The 16,826-nt window shown below is 43.8% G+C and overlaps 1 protein-coding gene across 1 annotated transcript in view; it reads right to left on the reverse strand.

Moving 5' to 3' along the window:
- Positions 1 to 16,826, reverse strand: part of ccdc33 (coiled-coil domain containing 33) — a 344,809-nt gene that overhangs the window by 126,386 nt on the left and 201,597 nt on the right. The window contains exon 13 of the mRNA XM_073025746.1: positions 13,577 to 13,804. Coding sequence (XP_072881847.1) covers positions 13,577 to 13,804 — 228 coding nt within the window. The remainder of the gene's footprint in view (positions 1 to 13,576; positions 13,805 to 16,826) is intronic.

The raw sequence follows: 16,826 nt of genomic DNA on the forward strand, positions 1-16,826 counted from the left end.
CTGAAATGGCTAACATGACAGGGCACAGTTTTAAGGTGCTTGAAAGTAGGTACAGAGGAGATGTCAGGGGTAAGCTTTTTATGCAGAAAGTGGTGAGTGCGTGGAATGGGCTGCCAACAGTGGTAGTGGAAGTGGATACGATAGGGTCTTTTAAGAGACTCCTGGATCGGTACATGGAGCTTAGAAAAATAGAGGGCTATGGGTAGGTAGTTTCTAAAGAAAGTACATGTTCGGCACAGCATTGTGGGCCAAAGGGCCTGTATTGTGCTGTAGGTTTTCTATGTTTCTAACCTCCGATTTAATCCTAGCCTAGTCACATGCCAATTTACAATGACCAATTAACCTTTTGAAGTGTGTCTTCAGAATATGGGAGGAAACCAGAGCACCCGGAGGAAACCCACACAGTCATAGGAAGAATGTACAAATTCCTTACAGGCAGCAGCAGGAATTGAACCCAGGTTACCTATACTGTAAAGTGTGGTGCTAACCACTATGCTACTGTGCCGCCCTATGTTAGTCCTACCCCATTTGTCATAAGTACATTGAAACGTATGCTGCTAATAGAAACTCAGCTTTACAACATCAATATAGCAGAATTAGCTGCAGTGATGAGCTCTGTAGGTTTAGATACCTGTTATGGACAACTTAATTACTCTCTTCCATGGTTTATTGGGAAATGGTTATAGTTCAAAAAGACTCGTACAATTGTGGGAGAGGCTCAGTGTATACGACCCACAAGATCTGCTGCCTAACTGCCTTAAACCCAGCTGTTCCTTGCTGATACAGATGTTTAATTGCAAATTCACAAGGTTCAGATTAGAAAAGAGTACATTAGAATTACATCTTATTTAACAGGTATAATAGGGTTTAGTCAATTTTTATCTCAGTCTGTTTCCTTCAGATAAGGACATAATAGTGCCAATTTTAGATATTAATGATACTGTGTTGCTTGACTTAATGATAAAATCCATTCGCTGGAGGATTTGAATTAGCCAATGTTTTGGGTTGATCACTATTATACTACAGACACAGAAGATGTTACACTTATGTAATGTCTTATCACATCTTGCAGAAACGCCTCGGCCCTTTCACAGAATGTGAAATGTGGTGATTGGTATTACGGGCAAGGCATGACTCACTTCGAACAGGCTCCTCATTGGCTGGGAAGTGCAGAGGTTAGGAAATACTCTGTACACAGGAGTGTAAAACCAAGAGCCCCTTCAGCCTTTCAAGTTTGTTCTACCACTCAATGCAGCACCATTCAAACTGTGTCTTAACTCAATTTGCCCTAACCCCAGCATCAGCACTAAAAACAGGACTTAACAGCACTCCCCCAGAAGTTACAATTTTAGGGAACAATATTTATTTTTACACTACTTATTTTAAATCTGTCTTTATTTTAAACAGACAGACAGACACACACACGCACACGCCATTTTATTAGGTACCTAATAAGGTGGCCACTGAGTATATGTTCATGGTCTTCTGCTGTTGTAGCCCATCTACTGCAGGGTTCAACAGGTTGTGTGTTTAGAGATGTTCTTCTGCATACCACTGCTGTAACACATGGTTATCTGAGTTTACCGGCACCTTCCTGTCAGCTTGAACCAGTCTGGCCATTATCCACCTTATGTATGTATATATTTCTTATTATAATGTATAGATTTTTAAAAATGTATTGCACAGTACTGCTGCCGCAAAACAACCAATTTCACGACGTATTAAACCTGATTCTGATTCTGAGAAGCAACATGGAAACAGTCTCTCTGGCCCATCAAATCCACACCAACTATTAAACACCCATTTGTAGTAATGCTATTATCTTGCCCCTCCTGTATCTATCACACATCTGCAGCGGCCAGGTGATTGACCCATGTTAGAGGAAACCAGTGTCTCCAAGAGAAACTCAAGTGGTCACAATGAGAATGCTCAAATCCACATGGACAGCACTGCAGTTTGGAATCCAACCTGGGTCACTGAGGTTTGAGCCCCACTTTCCATGCTGTCATTGGTCAACTGATGGCACTATTTTCTATATCTTCTAGGCACAAGAGATTCTGCAGATGCTGGAAACCTTGGGCAACACACACAGCTTGATGGTCTGAACATCGATTTCTCTAACTTCTGGTAACCACTCCCTTCTTTCCATTGCAACCCCTACTCACCCTCCTCCAGTTTTTGGTTTTCCCCATTCTGGTGGCCCTCTCACCCTTTCTTTTCTCCTCCCTTGTGCCCTCATGTCCTCCTTCTGGTTCCCGACTTCCTTCCCTTTATTCCATAGTCCACTCTCCTTTCCTATCACATTACTCCTTCAGGCCTCTACCTCTTCCACTTACCCACTCCCAGCTTCTTACTCCATCCCCTGTCGCTCACCCACCCACCTTCCCCTCACCTGGTCTTACCTATCACTTGCCAGCTTGTACGCTTCCCCTATCCCCTACCCTCTTTTTCTGGCTTCTGCCCCCTTCCTGGTGAAGTGTTTCAGTCTGAAACAGGACTGTTTGACTGTCTGACCTGCTGAGTTTCTCCAGCATTTTGTGCATGATGCCTGACCCATGCCATTGTGGTTTCCTCAACGCAGCTGTACAGAGCAGTAAGGCCTCTCACAGGTCCTCTTCAGACTTTAGATTGCCTGTCCCTCCCCTAGTTTTCAGGCCAGATAAAAGGTCTCAACTGAAAATGTCAACTGTCCATCTCCCTCCTTAGATGCCACTTGACCCGCTGAGTTCCTCCAGCATTTTAATTTATTTAATGTATATAGTTTAGTCATTTAACTATATACATGTATGCCGTCAAATGAGACGTTTCTCTGGACCAGGGCGTAGAGCACAGTAGTACACATAACACATATGTGGGGCATACGGGGGCAATCAGAGGACTCGGCAATTTGATTTTATATGCAGAGTGTTGATCCACACTCCCCAGTGCTGTGGTTCAGTGAAAAGACCTGGGTGGATCATTTGCACCAATGATAAGATCTGAAAACAGATGCAAAGGAAATGTAATGAGGAAGCCACCTTGGTCATTTGGATATTATGCAACGAAAGGCCATCTTATTAATGAATAATCTACTTACTGAAGGTGCTCTGGTATTGGGGGACAAATCTTGCTCCAGTTCAGAACCATCATTTTTTTTTACATTTTAAATAAACATAGAAGAAGGAGTTGGAGGCCAGTGGGTTAGTTAGACCTCAGTCTTGCTTCCTGGCTCCCATTACTGAAACAATTCATGAGAAAAGCAATGTTGTAAAATAGGTGTGAATAGAGGCTGCAGGAGAGGGAGCAGGTAATGACTAAACACAAGAAATTTTGTAGATGCTGGAAATCTAAAACAACCCACACAAAATGCTGGAGGAACTCAGCAGATCAGGCAGCATCTATGGAAATGAATAAAAAGCCGAAGCTTCGGGCCAAGACTCTTCTTCAGGTCTGGAAAGGAGGGGGGAAGACTCCAGAATAAAAAGTTGGGAGGAGGGGAAGGATAACTAGAAGGTGATAGGTGAAGCTAGGTGGGTAGGAAAGGTAAAAGGCTGAAGAAGGAATCTGATAGGAGAGGAGAGTGGACCATAGGAGAAAGGGAAGGGGGAGGGAACCCAGGGGAAGGTGATAGGTAAGCGAGAAGAGGTAAAATACCAGAGTGGGGAACAGAAGAAGAGAGAGGGCGGAAATTTTTTTTACCAGAAAAATAAATCAATATTCTTGCCATCAGGTTGGAGGCTACCTGTATGGTTGCTCCTCCACCCTGAAGGTGGCCTTATCATAGCACAAAAGGAGGCCATGAACTGACTGCTCTGCAGCACTTAAACTAATGGCACGGTGCCGTAGTGGTTAGCGTAACATTTTACAGCACCAGTGATCACTGTTCTGTTCCCGCTGCTGTCTGTAAAGAGTTTGTACATTCTCCCTGTGACAATGGATTTCCTCTAGCACTCTGCTTTCCTCCCACATTACAAAGGTGTACAGCTAGTGTTCTGGCCTCTAGGGGTACAGTTCATTTTGCATGAACATCACTTCCTGTATGTAAGCTGCTTTTTTACATCATTTCCTGTGTGGGTTAATTTTGATTTTGACTTGAAGCACATATGATAGAAAGACAACCATCTTCATCCACTCTTTATTTGCTCTTAAAACAGCAATATCTTTTCACAAGTAAGTTCTTATTAAAAACTCTGAAGATGAGTCATCTTTGCAGTCTACTGCCATCGCAGTGTGTTGTGAACAAAGCTAGCCAGAGAGTTAAACTGTTCAGATGATTGCTGAAGAAACAGTTCAACTCCCTGGCTAGCTTTGTTCACAACACACTGTGACAGCAGTAGACTGCAAAGATGACTTGTCTTCAGAGGCATCACCCATGGATTGGAAATGTGCCTGAACACCGTACACTACCACGTCAGCTTCCAACCTGAGCAATGGCAAACAGCAAGCACTGGAAGTCCGTTTTGAATGTGGCACGTCGATTGCACCTTTGCAACACTCAAGCAAAAGCACAATTAGCATAGTTGCAGCACGAGCCCGTGCAAGAGCTGAAATGGCAAGAATGAGAGCAGAGTATGTGAGCACAAAGTTGAAATGCGAATGGGGAAGACTTGCATTGACGTGGAGAAAGGCCATGTAGAGGCTACATTGAGTGTGCTCAAGGGCGAACGTGAAGCTGCAGCTGTCATGCAGAGACAAAGGTGCATGAGGCACCAGCTGACTTAGACAGTGGCGGTCATTTCTTTAGGAAGCTGAATGAACAACTGACCATTATTTCAAGCCCTCTAATACAACATGGTTGCTCAGCAGTGGATGAAACCAAAGCAGGCAAAGATAGGAACCCGCTTCCTGCCATGCTTCACACCAAATTTATCCCCAGTCCCCTTCCTGAACTTGCATCCTTTGCTTCAGGTTCGACCCCAAAGAAAAATGAACCTTAATTTAAGGTAGAAAGTGAGAAGTGCCCAAAGTCACCTGACTTGGAAACACATGGGTGTTCACCACCTAATAAAAGAGTACACCAGGGCTGAACGGTGCACCAAGTGCATCAGTGGGTCACCTTTCAAAAGCGGCTACGGGAGAACCTGTTGCACAGCCCTCACTCACTGCACCAGGCTGTGGTGATAAATCACCAATGGAGTGAAATTCTGAGATTGGCCAGAGAAGCCCTGAGGCAGCATCAGTCTGAATGTGGACAAGGCAGTCGTCCGGAGAGTGGTGGAGAAACTGAGGAAGGTAGCAAGGGGAACTGGAGAAGCAGTTACAGTATATTGCAGAACACAAATGGACTCACAGTGCAGCAAACACCAGTGGTCTCCAGGAAACTGCGCCAAGAACCTATTGACACTTCAGGGGTAACAAAAGTAATCACATTCATAAAGTGCTAGGTGTTAGAAGTGCTGCCACCTCTAGCCAACTATCAATTAAATAGATTAATGCAAGCAGGCTTTTTCCAGAGGTTAGGTGAGACTAGAACTATAGTCTATGGGTTAAGGGTGAACAGTAAACTGTTTAAAGGGAACTTCTTCACTCAGAGACTGGTGCCAGCAAAAGTGGCGGATTCAGATTCAAAGTAGTCTGGGTGCAGATTGATGGCACAAGGCAGATTAATAGTTGGCATGGACTAGATGGGCTGAAGGGCATGGTTCTGTGCCATATTGTTCTAATACCATCCTGAAAACTCTAAGATGGGTAACTGGTCTATTAAGGTTGTATGTACTGAGATACAGTGGAAAATTTAGTTTTGCAAACTATCTATACAGATCTTTCCAAACATATGAGCTTTGATGTTGTACAAGGAAAAGCATTAACAGAATGCACAATATAAGTCTTATAGTTACTGTTACAAAAAAAGTGCAGTGCAGGAAGAAAAGTAGATGTGAGGAACACAATGATGTAGAGTGAGAGATCAAGAGTTCTTCTTTATTATACAAGTGGTCCATTCACGAGCCTCATTAGACTGATTAATGAACTCTAGATCTCCAGGGGCAGCATGGTAACGTAGTGGTTAGCATAACGCTCTACAGCTCCAGTGATCAGTGATCGGGATTCAATTCCTGTCGCTGCCTGTGAGATGTCTGTGTGTTCTCCCTGACTGCTCCGACTTCCTCCCACATTCCAAAGGTGTACAAGTTCCGGCTGGTAAGTTGTGAGCACGCATGCTGGTGCCAGGAGCTTGGTAATCCTTACAGACTGCCGCACTATCCTCCCCCCACACCCGGCACATCCTCAGACAGTGTTAGTCGTTGACACAAGACGACACATTTCACCGTATGTCACAATGTACGTGTGACAAACAAAGCTAATCCTTATCTTTATCTTAGACTTACACTTACTGGTAAAACCTGCACCTTTGAGTTCAGTAACATGGATTTAGGAAGTAAGACATTACAATGTACATTTGATATGCAGCAATTATTTGTGAGAGTGGCATTGACATTGTGAAGGTGTCAGATGGCAAAATGCCAATCAAAGCTCTTGGCATTCAGCACTTTGAACAGCTCCCACTTTGACATTACAGTCATCAAATGTGCTGGAGACAAAGCTTTGAGTGACTTCACTAACCGTTGAAGCGTACAGACCCTCAGCGTGCTTTTCCTCCCCCTCTCACCAGCTCAGGCAGCTTTCAATTATTTCTCTTTGTTCTCTGACAGGCTCTGCGGTGGCTAAGGAGAGGTGAGAGGCGCCTGAAGGGATTTTTTTTCCCCTTTTTGTGTTATGGCACAAATACCAAAAGACCAAGAGTTTCAGATGGAGTGGAAAGAATCTTAATAACTGTAGCTGTAGCCCACAGGCAGCTCAGTAAATATATATATATATATATAAAAGGCTCTCAATCTCTTAGTGACACCGAGGACCTTAATATCTGATGTCTTAAATCCTGAGTTCCTCAGAGCTGACTTCATAGAACATACGTAGAACAGTACAGCACATATAGGCACTTTAGCCCACACGATGTTGTGCTGATCTTTTAACTCACTCTAAAATCAACCTAGCCCTTCCCTCCCACATAGCCCTCCATCTTTTTAATCATCCAACAGTCTCTTAAATGTCCCTATATATCCACCATTCCTAGCAGTGTATTTCACACAGCTACCATTCTCTGTGCAAATAAATACTATCGATGCCGTCCCTCTACAGACCACATTTGAAATATTGGATCCTTTTTCTGAGGAAGAACCTGCTAACCCAGGTGGATCACAAGAACAATCACAGGATGAAAGGATTAACATGTGAGGAACGCTTGACGGTTCTCGGCCCATATGTGATGCAGTTCAGAAGGATGAAGGGGGTATCTCATTGAAACCTACCAGATTCTGGAAGTTCCACACACCCATCATTCTCTGTATAAAACACCTACCACTGACACATTCCCCTATACTTTTATCCAATCACTTTAAAATGATGCCCTCTCTTATTATCCATTGCCACTTTAATTTATGTCCACTGATGAACTCAGATAGATGGCTGGTACCCTGTAAAACAGCTGGTAATCACGGTACAGTCAAGGGACAATCTTCATTTATACTGCAGCCTCAGCAAAATGAAATGATGGTATGAAAGGCAATCCTCAACCTCGACCACATTGGCATAGTTCAGCACAGCACTGCAGACAAAGGCCCTCTTCCTGTACTATATATTCTAGTGCATTAAAATCTCAATATCCCAACATATTGGGACTAGCCAATTTTCCAGACTATTGGATGTTATGCCATTTAAAACAAGCACACTGTACTTGGGAAGTTGCTTCCCTTTCAACCCGTATATGGTTTACCTCACAGCGTGGTTGATGAATTGTAATATGAGTGTATTTTGGATCATCTGACATGTTGTGGATGTGTGTGGGCCTTTGTCTTGAAGTAGTGTGGGGGTATGGCTGTGAAATGTCGATACTTATATTTGTGAATTGTTGTATTGTAAATATATTAGCTGCCATGGTATGTTCGGGGAGGGCGGGTGAGGGGAGGTTTGTTTAGGGGTAAGATATAAAAGCAAAATGGAGGAAAATGTAATCCATTATGTATTCTGTATTGTGTCATTCCCTCAATAAAAATATATTTTTAAAAAACAAGCACACTGAGCATTCATTTTGAGAGAACCAGTACTTAAAAGAAAAAAAAAATGTACTGCTGAGGATTGGTAGGATCACATTCACAATATTGACCCCCATGTCTAAGAAAGAATGTGCTGACACACTCAGAGGGCGGTGCAAATGTGGAACGAGCTGCCAGCAGAAGTGGTGAATGTGGGTTCGACTGCAGCTTTTAGGAGGTAAGTACGTGGACATGAGGTGTTTGGAGGGTTATGGTCAAGGTGTGGGTGAATGGGACTAGACAAGCAAGAGGGTGTATTTCTATGGCACTCTATGATCTAGGAGTTTCACTAGAATGATCCCAGAAATTAAAGGATTAACGTATGAGGAATATCTGATGGATCTGGTCCTGTACTCAATGCAGGTCAGAAGTGTAAATTGGGATCCCAGTGAAATCTACCAGATAATGAAAGGCCTGGATAGAGGGTTCATGGAGAGGAGGTTTCTATCAGTAGGACAGTCTAAAATCAGAAGACATAACATTAACCAGAGAGTGGTGAATCCCAAGCTCAAGTTTATTGTCCTCTGGTGGTTGTTCATCATATCCAACAATGACAGGAGAACTGTGGGGGAAAGTTTTTAAAGTGGAGAAGCTATTGCACTAAGGCAGTTCCACTCTCTTGGCATTGGAAGTCTGGGACCAGTGGATTTCACAGCTATCTGCTCAGACTGCTAGAGCTGACTTCCCATGCTAGGGCAGGAATATCCCTGTCTCACTGTGTATGAGGCCCTTTGGTGTATTGTCATCCGACTGCACATATATACAACCAAACAAAACAAATTCCTTCGGACCACAGTACACCCATATGACATATATCGCACACAGCACATAAACCAAAATATTACCATAAATACTGTAAGTTAAGAAGATATAGTTCAACAGAATCAATTGCCACGGATGGCGATGGACGCCAAGACATTGAGTATACTTAAAGCAGAAATATGCAGGTTTTTCATTGGCAAGTGGGTTAAACATTATGGAGAGAATGGGGGTTGAAAAAATAAACCATGATATTCTTATGCTTATATCTCTTAAGGTCTTATTTCACTTTCTGTTGTAACATGTTACGTAATAATTTTTCTATTATTAGGGAATGGGTAAGTTCAAATGAGCTGTGCGGGGAGATATTTTACACAGAGTGTGGGGGTACCCGGAATTCACAGCCAGTGGTAGTATTGGTGAAGAGAGGTTCAAACAAGATATTTAACAGGCTCTTAGATAGTTACACAATAATGCAGAGAATGAAGTGCTATGAATAATGCAGAAAGGATTAAGAGTCATTAATTAAGTTTGCCACAACTAATTAAAAATAGGACCAGAGGACACAGTCTCAGAATAGAAGTATGTCCCTTTAGACAGAGGTGAGAAGGAATTTCTTCCGCCAGAGGGTGGTGAATCTGTGGAACTCATTGTCATGGCTGTGAAGAGCTAGCCATTGGGTATATTTAAAGCAGAAGTTGCTAGGTTCTTGATTAGTAAGGACATCAAAGGCTAGGGGGAGAAGGCAGGAGAATAAGGTCATAATGTAAAATAAATCAGCCACGATGGAATTGTGGAACAGACTCAATGGGCCAAATGGTCTAATTCTGCTCCTATGGTTTATGGTCTAACATCGAGGGCTGAAGGGACTGTTCCTGTGCTGTATTGTTTACTGTTCAATGTTCCATGAAAGTGGATGATATGAGACTTGGTTCATGAATGAATCGTTCCCATTCATCCAAGGTCTTGTAGACAACTCAAACCAGGACCTAGCCGGAAAAATGCACAAAATAGCAGCTGGCTGGTTCATGGCACCCTTTATCGTAAGCCACTTGGATGGCTGCTTACTTAGAAGTGTCTTTTAACTACCAGAGGACAAATAACATTAGCCAGTTGTCTATTTTGATGAAGAGGTGTCCCCTCTATCTCTCCCCATGCCCCCCCCCCCCCCCGAGAGAGGAGGCATGGACAAATACATCAGAACCCTTTCAGGTCAGTTCAACACTGGTCCCATTTCTTGCTAAAAAAAAAACAATCTCAAGACAGCTGTCTTTTCTTTGCATGCCATCCAGACAGATCAACCCATGTATAGAGGCAGTACGAAAGGGAAAAGCTATGACCAGGTGGAGGAACAGACTCAATGGGCTGAATGGTCTAATCCTGCTCTTATGTCTTATGGTCCTAAGGTTTGATGGAAAAGAAACAAAATGCAGAATATAGTGTTACCAATACATAGAAAGTAGAGTGTGAGAACATATACATATATACATGGTGGTTGTCCATCGTGTCCGACGATGGCAGGAAAATTGTGTGGGAGAGTTTTTAAAGTAAAAAAGCCATTGTACTGGGGCAGTTTCACTCTCTCGACCTCAGAATCTGGAATAAACGTCACAAACTAGGGTCTTCCTTGGCTGCACTGGATGACCATGAAGTCTTCTGTGGCTTGTCATTCCCTTCGCTCTCCACAGAATGTTGCAGTACCGCCTTCCTAGCCATTGGATCTCACTGTGGATCTCATCTGCCCAATCCACCAGAGCTGACTTTGCATGCAAGGACAGGCATGTCCTTATCTCCCCGGGGTATGAGGCCGCTGGCTACCCACTCCTGGTTTAGCCCGCCTGTTGAAGCGGTGTGCTGGGGTGTGGCCACTGTCTCAAGCAAACAGCTACTTGCAGCCACTGGTGAAAGCTGAGTGTCCAAAGGGGACCAGCAGTGAGTGAGCTGGCCCCGGAACAGACATGTCAGGCCTCTTCACCAGAGGTGCTAACCCCTCCCCCACCCAGACTTCATAAACAGTATACTTCTTATTGTAATTGAGAGCTTTTTTATTGCAATGTACCACTGCTGCAAAACAATACATTTCACAACGTACGCCAGTGATATTAAACCTGATTCTGGTTCTGGACAGGAGGAATGTGGATTCATGGAGCAGACAGGTCATTAGCTTGACAAACCCAGCTCCTGCAGCGACTGCTAGTGTGAAGGGTGTTCTGCTGATGCTGGTTCGTTGTGCAGATCCTTGGGCATTAGCCTCCCCACCATCTAGAATATCATCTAGAAAACCTACGTCACAATACAGGCCCTTTGGCCCACAAAGCTGTGCTGAAAATGGCCTTACCTTAGAAATTATCTAAGGTTACCCAGAGCTCTCTATTTTTGTAAGCTCCATGTACCTATCCAGGAGTCTCTTAAAAGACCCTATTGTATCCACCACTACCACCACCATTGCCGGCAGTCCATTCCATGCACTCACTACTCTCTGCATAAAAAACTTACCCCTAACATCTCCTCTGTACCTTCTTCCAAGCATCTTAAAACTGTACCCTCTTGTGCTAGTCATTTCAGCCCTGGGAAAAAGCCTCTCACTATCCACACGATCAATTCCTCTCATCATCTTATACAACACTATCAGGTCACCTCTCATCCTCCATCGCTCCAAGGAGAAAAGGACGAGTTCACTCAACCTATTCTCATAAGGCATGCCCCCCAATCCAGGCAACATCCTTGTAAATTTCCTCTGTACCCTTTCTTTGGTTTCTACATCCTTCCTGTAGTGAGGCGACCAGAACTGAGCACAGTACTCCAAGTGGGGTCTGACCAGGGTCCTAAATAGCTGCAGCATTACCTCTCAGATCCTAAACTCAATCCCATGATTGATGAAGGCCAATGCACCGCATGCCTTCTTAACCACACAGTCAACCTGCACAGCAGCTTTGAGTGTCCTATGGACTCAGACCCCAAAATCCCTCTGATCCTCCACATTGCCAAGAGTCTTACCATTAATACTATATTCTGTCATCATATTTGACCTACCAAAATGAACCACCTCACACTTATGTGGGTTGAACTCCACCTGCCAGTTCTCAGCCAGTTTTGCATCCTATCAATGTCCTGCTGTAGCCTCTGACAGCCCTCCACACTATCCACAACACCCTCCAACCTTTGTATCATCAGCAGATTTACTAACCCATCCCTCCACTTCCTCATCCAGGTTGTTTATAAAAATCATGAAGAGTAGGGTTCCCAGAACAGATCTCTGAGGCACACCATTGGTCACCAACCTATATGCAGAATAAGACCTGTCTACAACCACTCTTTGCCTTCTGTGGGCAAGCCAGTTCTGGTTCCACAAAGCAATGTCCCATCGGATCCCATGCCTCCTTACTTTCTCAATAAGCCTTGCATGGGGTACCTTATCAAATGCTTTGCTGAAATCCATATACACTACATCAACTGCTCTTCCTTCATCAATCTGTTTAGTCACATCCTTAAAAAAATTCAGTCAGGCTCATAAGGCATGACCTGCCTTTGGCAAAGCCATGCTGGCTATTCCTAATCATATTATGCCTCTCCAAATGTTCATAAATCCTGCCTCTCAGGATCTTCTCCGTCAACTTAACAACCACTGAAGTAAGACTCACTGGTCTATAATTTCCTGGGCTATCTCTACTCCCTTTCTTGAATAAGGGAACAACATCCTCAACCCTCCAATCCTCCAGAAACTCTCCCATTCAGAAAGTTGCAAAGACCATAGCCAAAGGCTCAGCAATCTCCTCCCTTGCCTCCGACAGTAGCCTAGGGTACACCCCATCTGATCCCAGTGACTTATCCAACTTGATGCTTTCCAAAAGATCCAGCACATCCTCTTCCTTAATATCTACATGCTCAAGCTTTTCAGTCTGTTGCAAGTCATCCCTAAAATCGCCAAGATCCTTTTCCATAGTGAATACTGAAGCAAAGTATTCATTAAGTACCTCTGCTATGTCCTCCATTTCCATACACACTTTTCCACTGGCATGAGGAAATCTGCAGATGCTGGAAATGGATACTTTCCTTTCAGTTAGTCCTGACAAAGGGTCTCGCCCCGAAACGTCGACATTGCTTCTCCCTATAGATGCTGCCTGGTCTGCTGCGTTCCACCAGCATTTTGTGTGTGTTGATTTCCACTGTCAAACTTGATTGGTCCCATTCTCTCACGTCTTAACCTCTTGCTCTTCACATACTGGTAGAATGCCTTGGGGTTTTCCTGAAACCTGCCCACCAAGGCCTTCTCATGGCCCCTTCTGGCTCTCCTAATTTCATTCTTAAGCTCCTTCTTGCTAGCTTTATAATTTTCTAGATCTCTATCATTACCAGATTTCTGAATGATCTATGAAACGAACTATAACTGAACTATAAATGAACTATAAAATAATCTCACTATTTTGCTCTTTTTGCACTATTCATTTATTTTTATATGCAGTATTTCTTTTTGTAACCTAGAGATTTTTTATGCATTGTATTGTACTACTCCCTCAAAACAATCAATTTCATGACATATGGCACTGATAATAAACCTGATTCTGACGCATAAATGAAGAGACACAGATATATTGTCACATAGACACACACACTCAAACAGACAGTGGGACTCCGGAGAGAGATGAGAAAATTCTGCAAATAAAAGATGCAGTATCCTAGGAGAGTGACACTCTTTGCTCAAACTTCCATCAATCTCAAAACAATATATTATAAATCTTTTGTTGTACCTTCACACGTGGTGCTGGTGGTAACTCCGCTGACCCTTCCGGGACTGGCGGTGGGGTCCGCTCTTCTGTCTTTGTCAGGTGAAGCCCTGAGGAAGTGTCAGGGTTGACAGCAGCCAGTGCACTGCTTGTGGTTTGTTGTTGCTTCATGCTGTGGGAGCTCCTTAGGGTTTGTTCTCCCGCAGTGGGCACACGGGAGGGATGAGCAACAGCAAGGATCGAATCTGGGCGCTGAAAGGTAGAGAGAAACACTTGGATTCAGTTCAGGTAGTTACTTCAACTGAAGTTGGATAGATTGGACCTTGCACTGAGCCGGAAGGCTGTGCACAAGTCCCAAACCAGAGACGAGAATAAATCTCCTCTGGCGCTCAAAGTATGTATGTTATCTTGAGCTTCAGTTTGTTGCAGGAATTTACAGAAAAAAAGAAATACAATAATCTTTTACAAAAAAAAACTATACATAAACTTACACCACCAGATCCAGGATCAGTTACCACCTCTCAACCATCAGGCTCCTGAACTAGAAGGGACAACTTCACTCAACTTCACTTGCCCCATCACTGAACTGTTCCCACAATCTATGGACTCACTTTCAAGGATTCTTCATTTCATGTTCTTGATATTTATTGCGATAAAGGAGATGAGTTATTTACTTCAAACTTTCTGCATAATCACTCAAAGAGTTGACCTGCATGTGCATGTAATGAGAGCTGTATAACTCACCTCCTCCTACCATAGGCCACCAACTTATCGATGACCCCTCGTAGATTGTGATGTCAAGAGTCTATCCTATCGTACCATTCGATATTCTTATAACAGCAGAGTAAAACTTGTCCTGAGCCTGTTGGTATGTGCTTTTGGGCTTTTGTATCTTCTGCCCACTGGAAGAGGGGAGAAAAAAACATTGCCCTCTGTGTGTGGGGGGTCTTTGACTATGCTGGCTGCTTTACTGAGGGAGCTAGAAACGTAAGTACACTGAGGTAGTACTAGGGAAAGCGATAACAGAATGCAGAACAGAGAAAGTGCAATGCAGATAGACAATAAGGTGCAAAGACCATGACGAGGTAGACTGTGCAGTCAGGAGTTCTCCTTCAAGTGTAGGATTTAGTGGGAATTGTTGGGAATGTGGGGAGACTCAAACTGGATTAGTGTAGAATTAGTGTAAATGGGTGTTTGATAGTTGGCTGAAGGACATACACAGGCTGCATTGCTCTATGACTGTTGACAGCAGAAGGCCATTCAGCCCATTGATTTCCAGCTCTCAGAGCAAGCCAATCAACTCCATTTCCCTACTTTCCCTATTTCCCACTCCCATCAACACTCAGACTCTTCTGCACCAGAGGCAAACTTAAGCAGCCAATGAACCCATGGGAGAAAACCGGAGCCTTCGGGGGAAACATACCACGTGGCTACAGAAAGCGTGTACAAACTCCACAGAAGCAGTGCCCGGTCAGAATCAAATCCAGGTCATTGGAGATGTGTGGGAACAGCTCTAAATGCCTTGCACCCAACTGTATTTTTAAGTGGAACAACCATATCCGTGGGCGGAGAGAGGCTTGCGAGAATTGAATAACTTCAATTGATTTCGGTAATGTATCTCCATGCACTTCCTCTCCAAGGCAGACAGGGACCGACTTACTCAGCATGCTAATAAGATTTAGCCCCATCATTTCCTGGTAAAGTGGGGTAGCTCCAGTACTCTGGCTCGTCTCTAATCAGATTGCTAACAGACAGAGGCTAACGAAGTGGCTGAGCAATAACATCGTCTTCTGTGAAAATAGAATTTATCTGTAACAGTGAGCAGGAGACCATAAGACATAGGAGCAGAATTAGACCTTTTGGCCCATCAGGTCTGCTCCTCCATTCCATCATTGCTGCTTTATTATCCCTCTCAGCCCCATTTCTCCCTGCCTTCTCCCTATAACCTTTGAGGAATGAGGTCCTCTATTGGTTGAGGTCAACCATGAATGGTGCCTCCTGGCTGTCTAAGTGAAATGCAAGCCAGTGCAGTATGATATGAGAGAAGCTGTTGCCCATGCAGCAGGCTGCCCCCTCCATGAAGCTGATGAATCCAAAGGAACGGGAGAGACTGATAAAATTTGAAAGACTGGTGTCGCAGGAGTTGCCAGTCAGCATTGAACTCAACATAGGACCGCCTTAGGGACTCCAGCTCCAGATTTTTTCTTGGGGTTTACTCCCGAAGCCTTCCCCATGAGTGGGTATAGCTTCAAGGCAGCGGAGGTTTGAGATCGAAGTTTTCCTTCTCCAAGATGAGCTGCCAACTATGGCTTATGAGCCCCATCTCCCTGAAGCGACTAGCTTTAAGGTGCCTGTAACCTGCCTTTGCCCCTTCTGCTATCAGTAGAAATGGCTCCGACAGGCTTAGCAGCTCAGCCACACATGAATGTCAGGAGCTGGACTTGACTGTCAGAGGCTATTTGAGATGCACAACATTGGGAGCATTTAATCACCACTACCTCCCTCAGCTATGACAACCTTAAGGAACCATAATCTTTGACACCCTTATGAATCAAGAATCAATTAATCTCCCTTTTTAAATATATCCAATGACTTGGCCTCTGCAGCCACCTATGGCAATGAATTCCATAGATTCATCACTCTCTGGATGACAAAATTCCTTCTCATCCCTGTTCTAAAGGGATGTCCTTCTATTCTGAGGCTGTGCCCTGTGGATCTACACTTTCCCCCTAATGGAAACATCCTATCCACATCCATTTGATCTAGGTCTTTCAATATTCAGTAGCTTTCATTCCACTGAGTTCTAGTGAGTACAAGCAAAGAGTCATCATTAGTCAGTCATGATTTGCTATTTTGAATCAATAATTATCCCATGGAAACAGCTCACTGCTCATCTTTTTTCATAAACATAGTCATTGAAAGATACAGCACAGAAACATGACCTTCAGCCTATCTAGTCCATGCAGAATGATTTAAACTGCCTACTCCCAACTACCTGCACTCAGACCATAGCCCTCCATACCGCTACCATCCATTTAGCTATCCAAACTTCTCTTAAGCATTGAAATCAAGTTCACATGAACCATGTGCACTAGCAGCTCATTCCACACTCTCACGACCCTCTCAGTGAAAACATTCTTCCTTGTGTTCCCTTAAATTTTTCACCTTTCACCCTTAAGCCATGACCTCTAGTTGTAGTCCCACCCAACCTCAGTGGAAAAAGCCTGCTTGCATTCACCCTATCTATACTCATCGTAATATTGTATACCTCTAT

The sequence above is a fragment of the Hemitrygon akajei genome, chromosome 21 (genome assembly GCF_048418815.1).
Source record: "Hemitrygon akajei chromosome 21, sHemAka1.3, whole genome shotgun sequence".
Lineage (NCBI taxonomy): Eukaryota > Metazoa > Chordata > Chondrichthyes > Myliobatiformes > Dasyatidae > Hemitrygon > Hemitrygon akajei.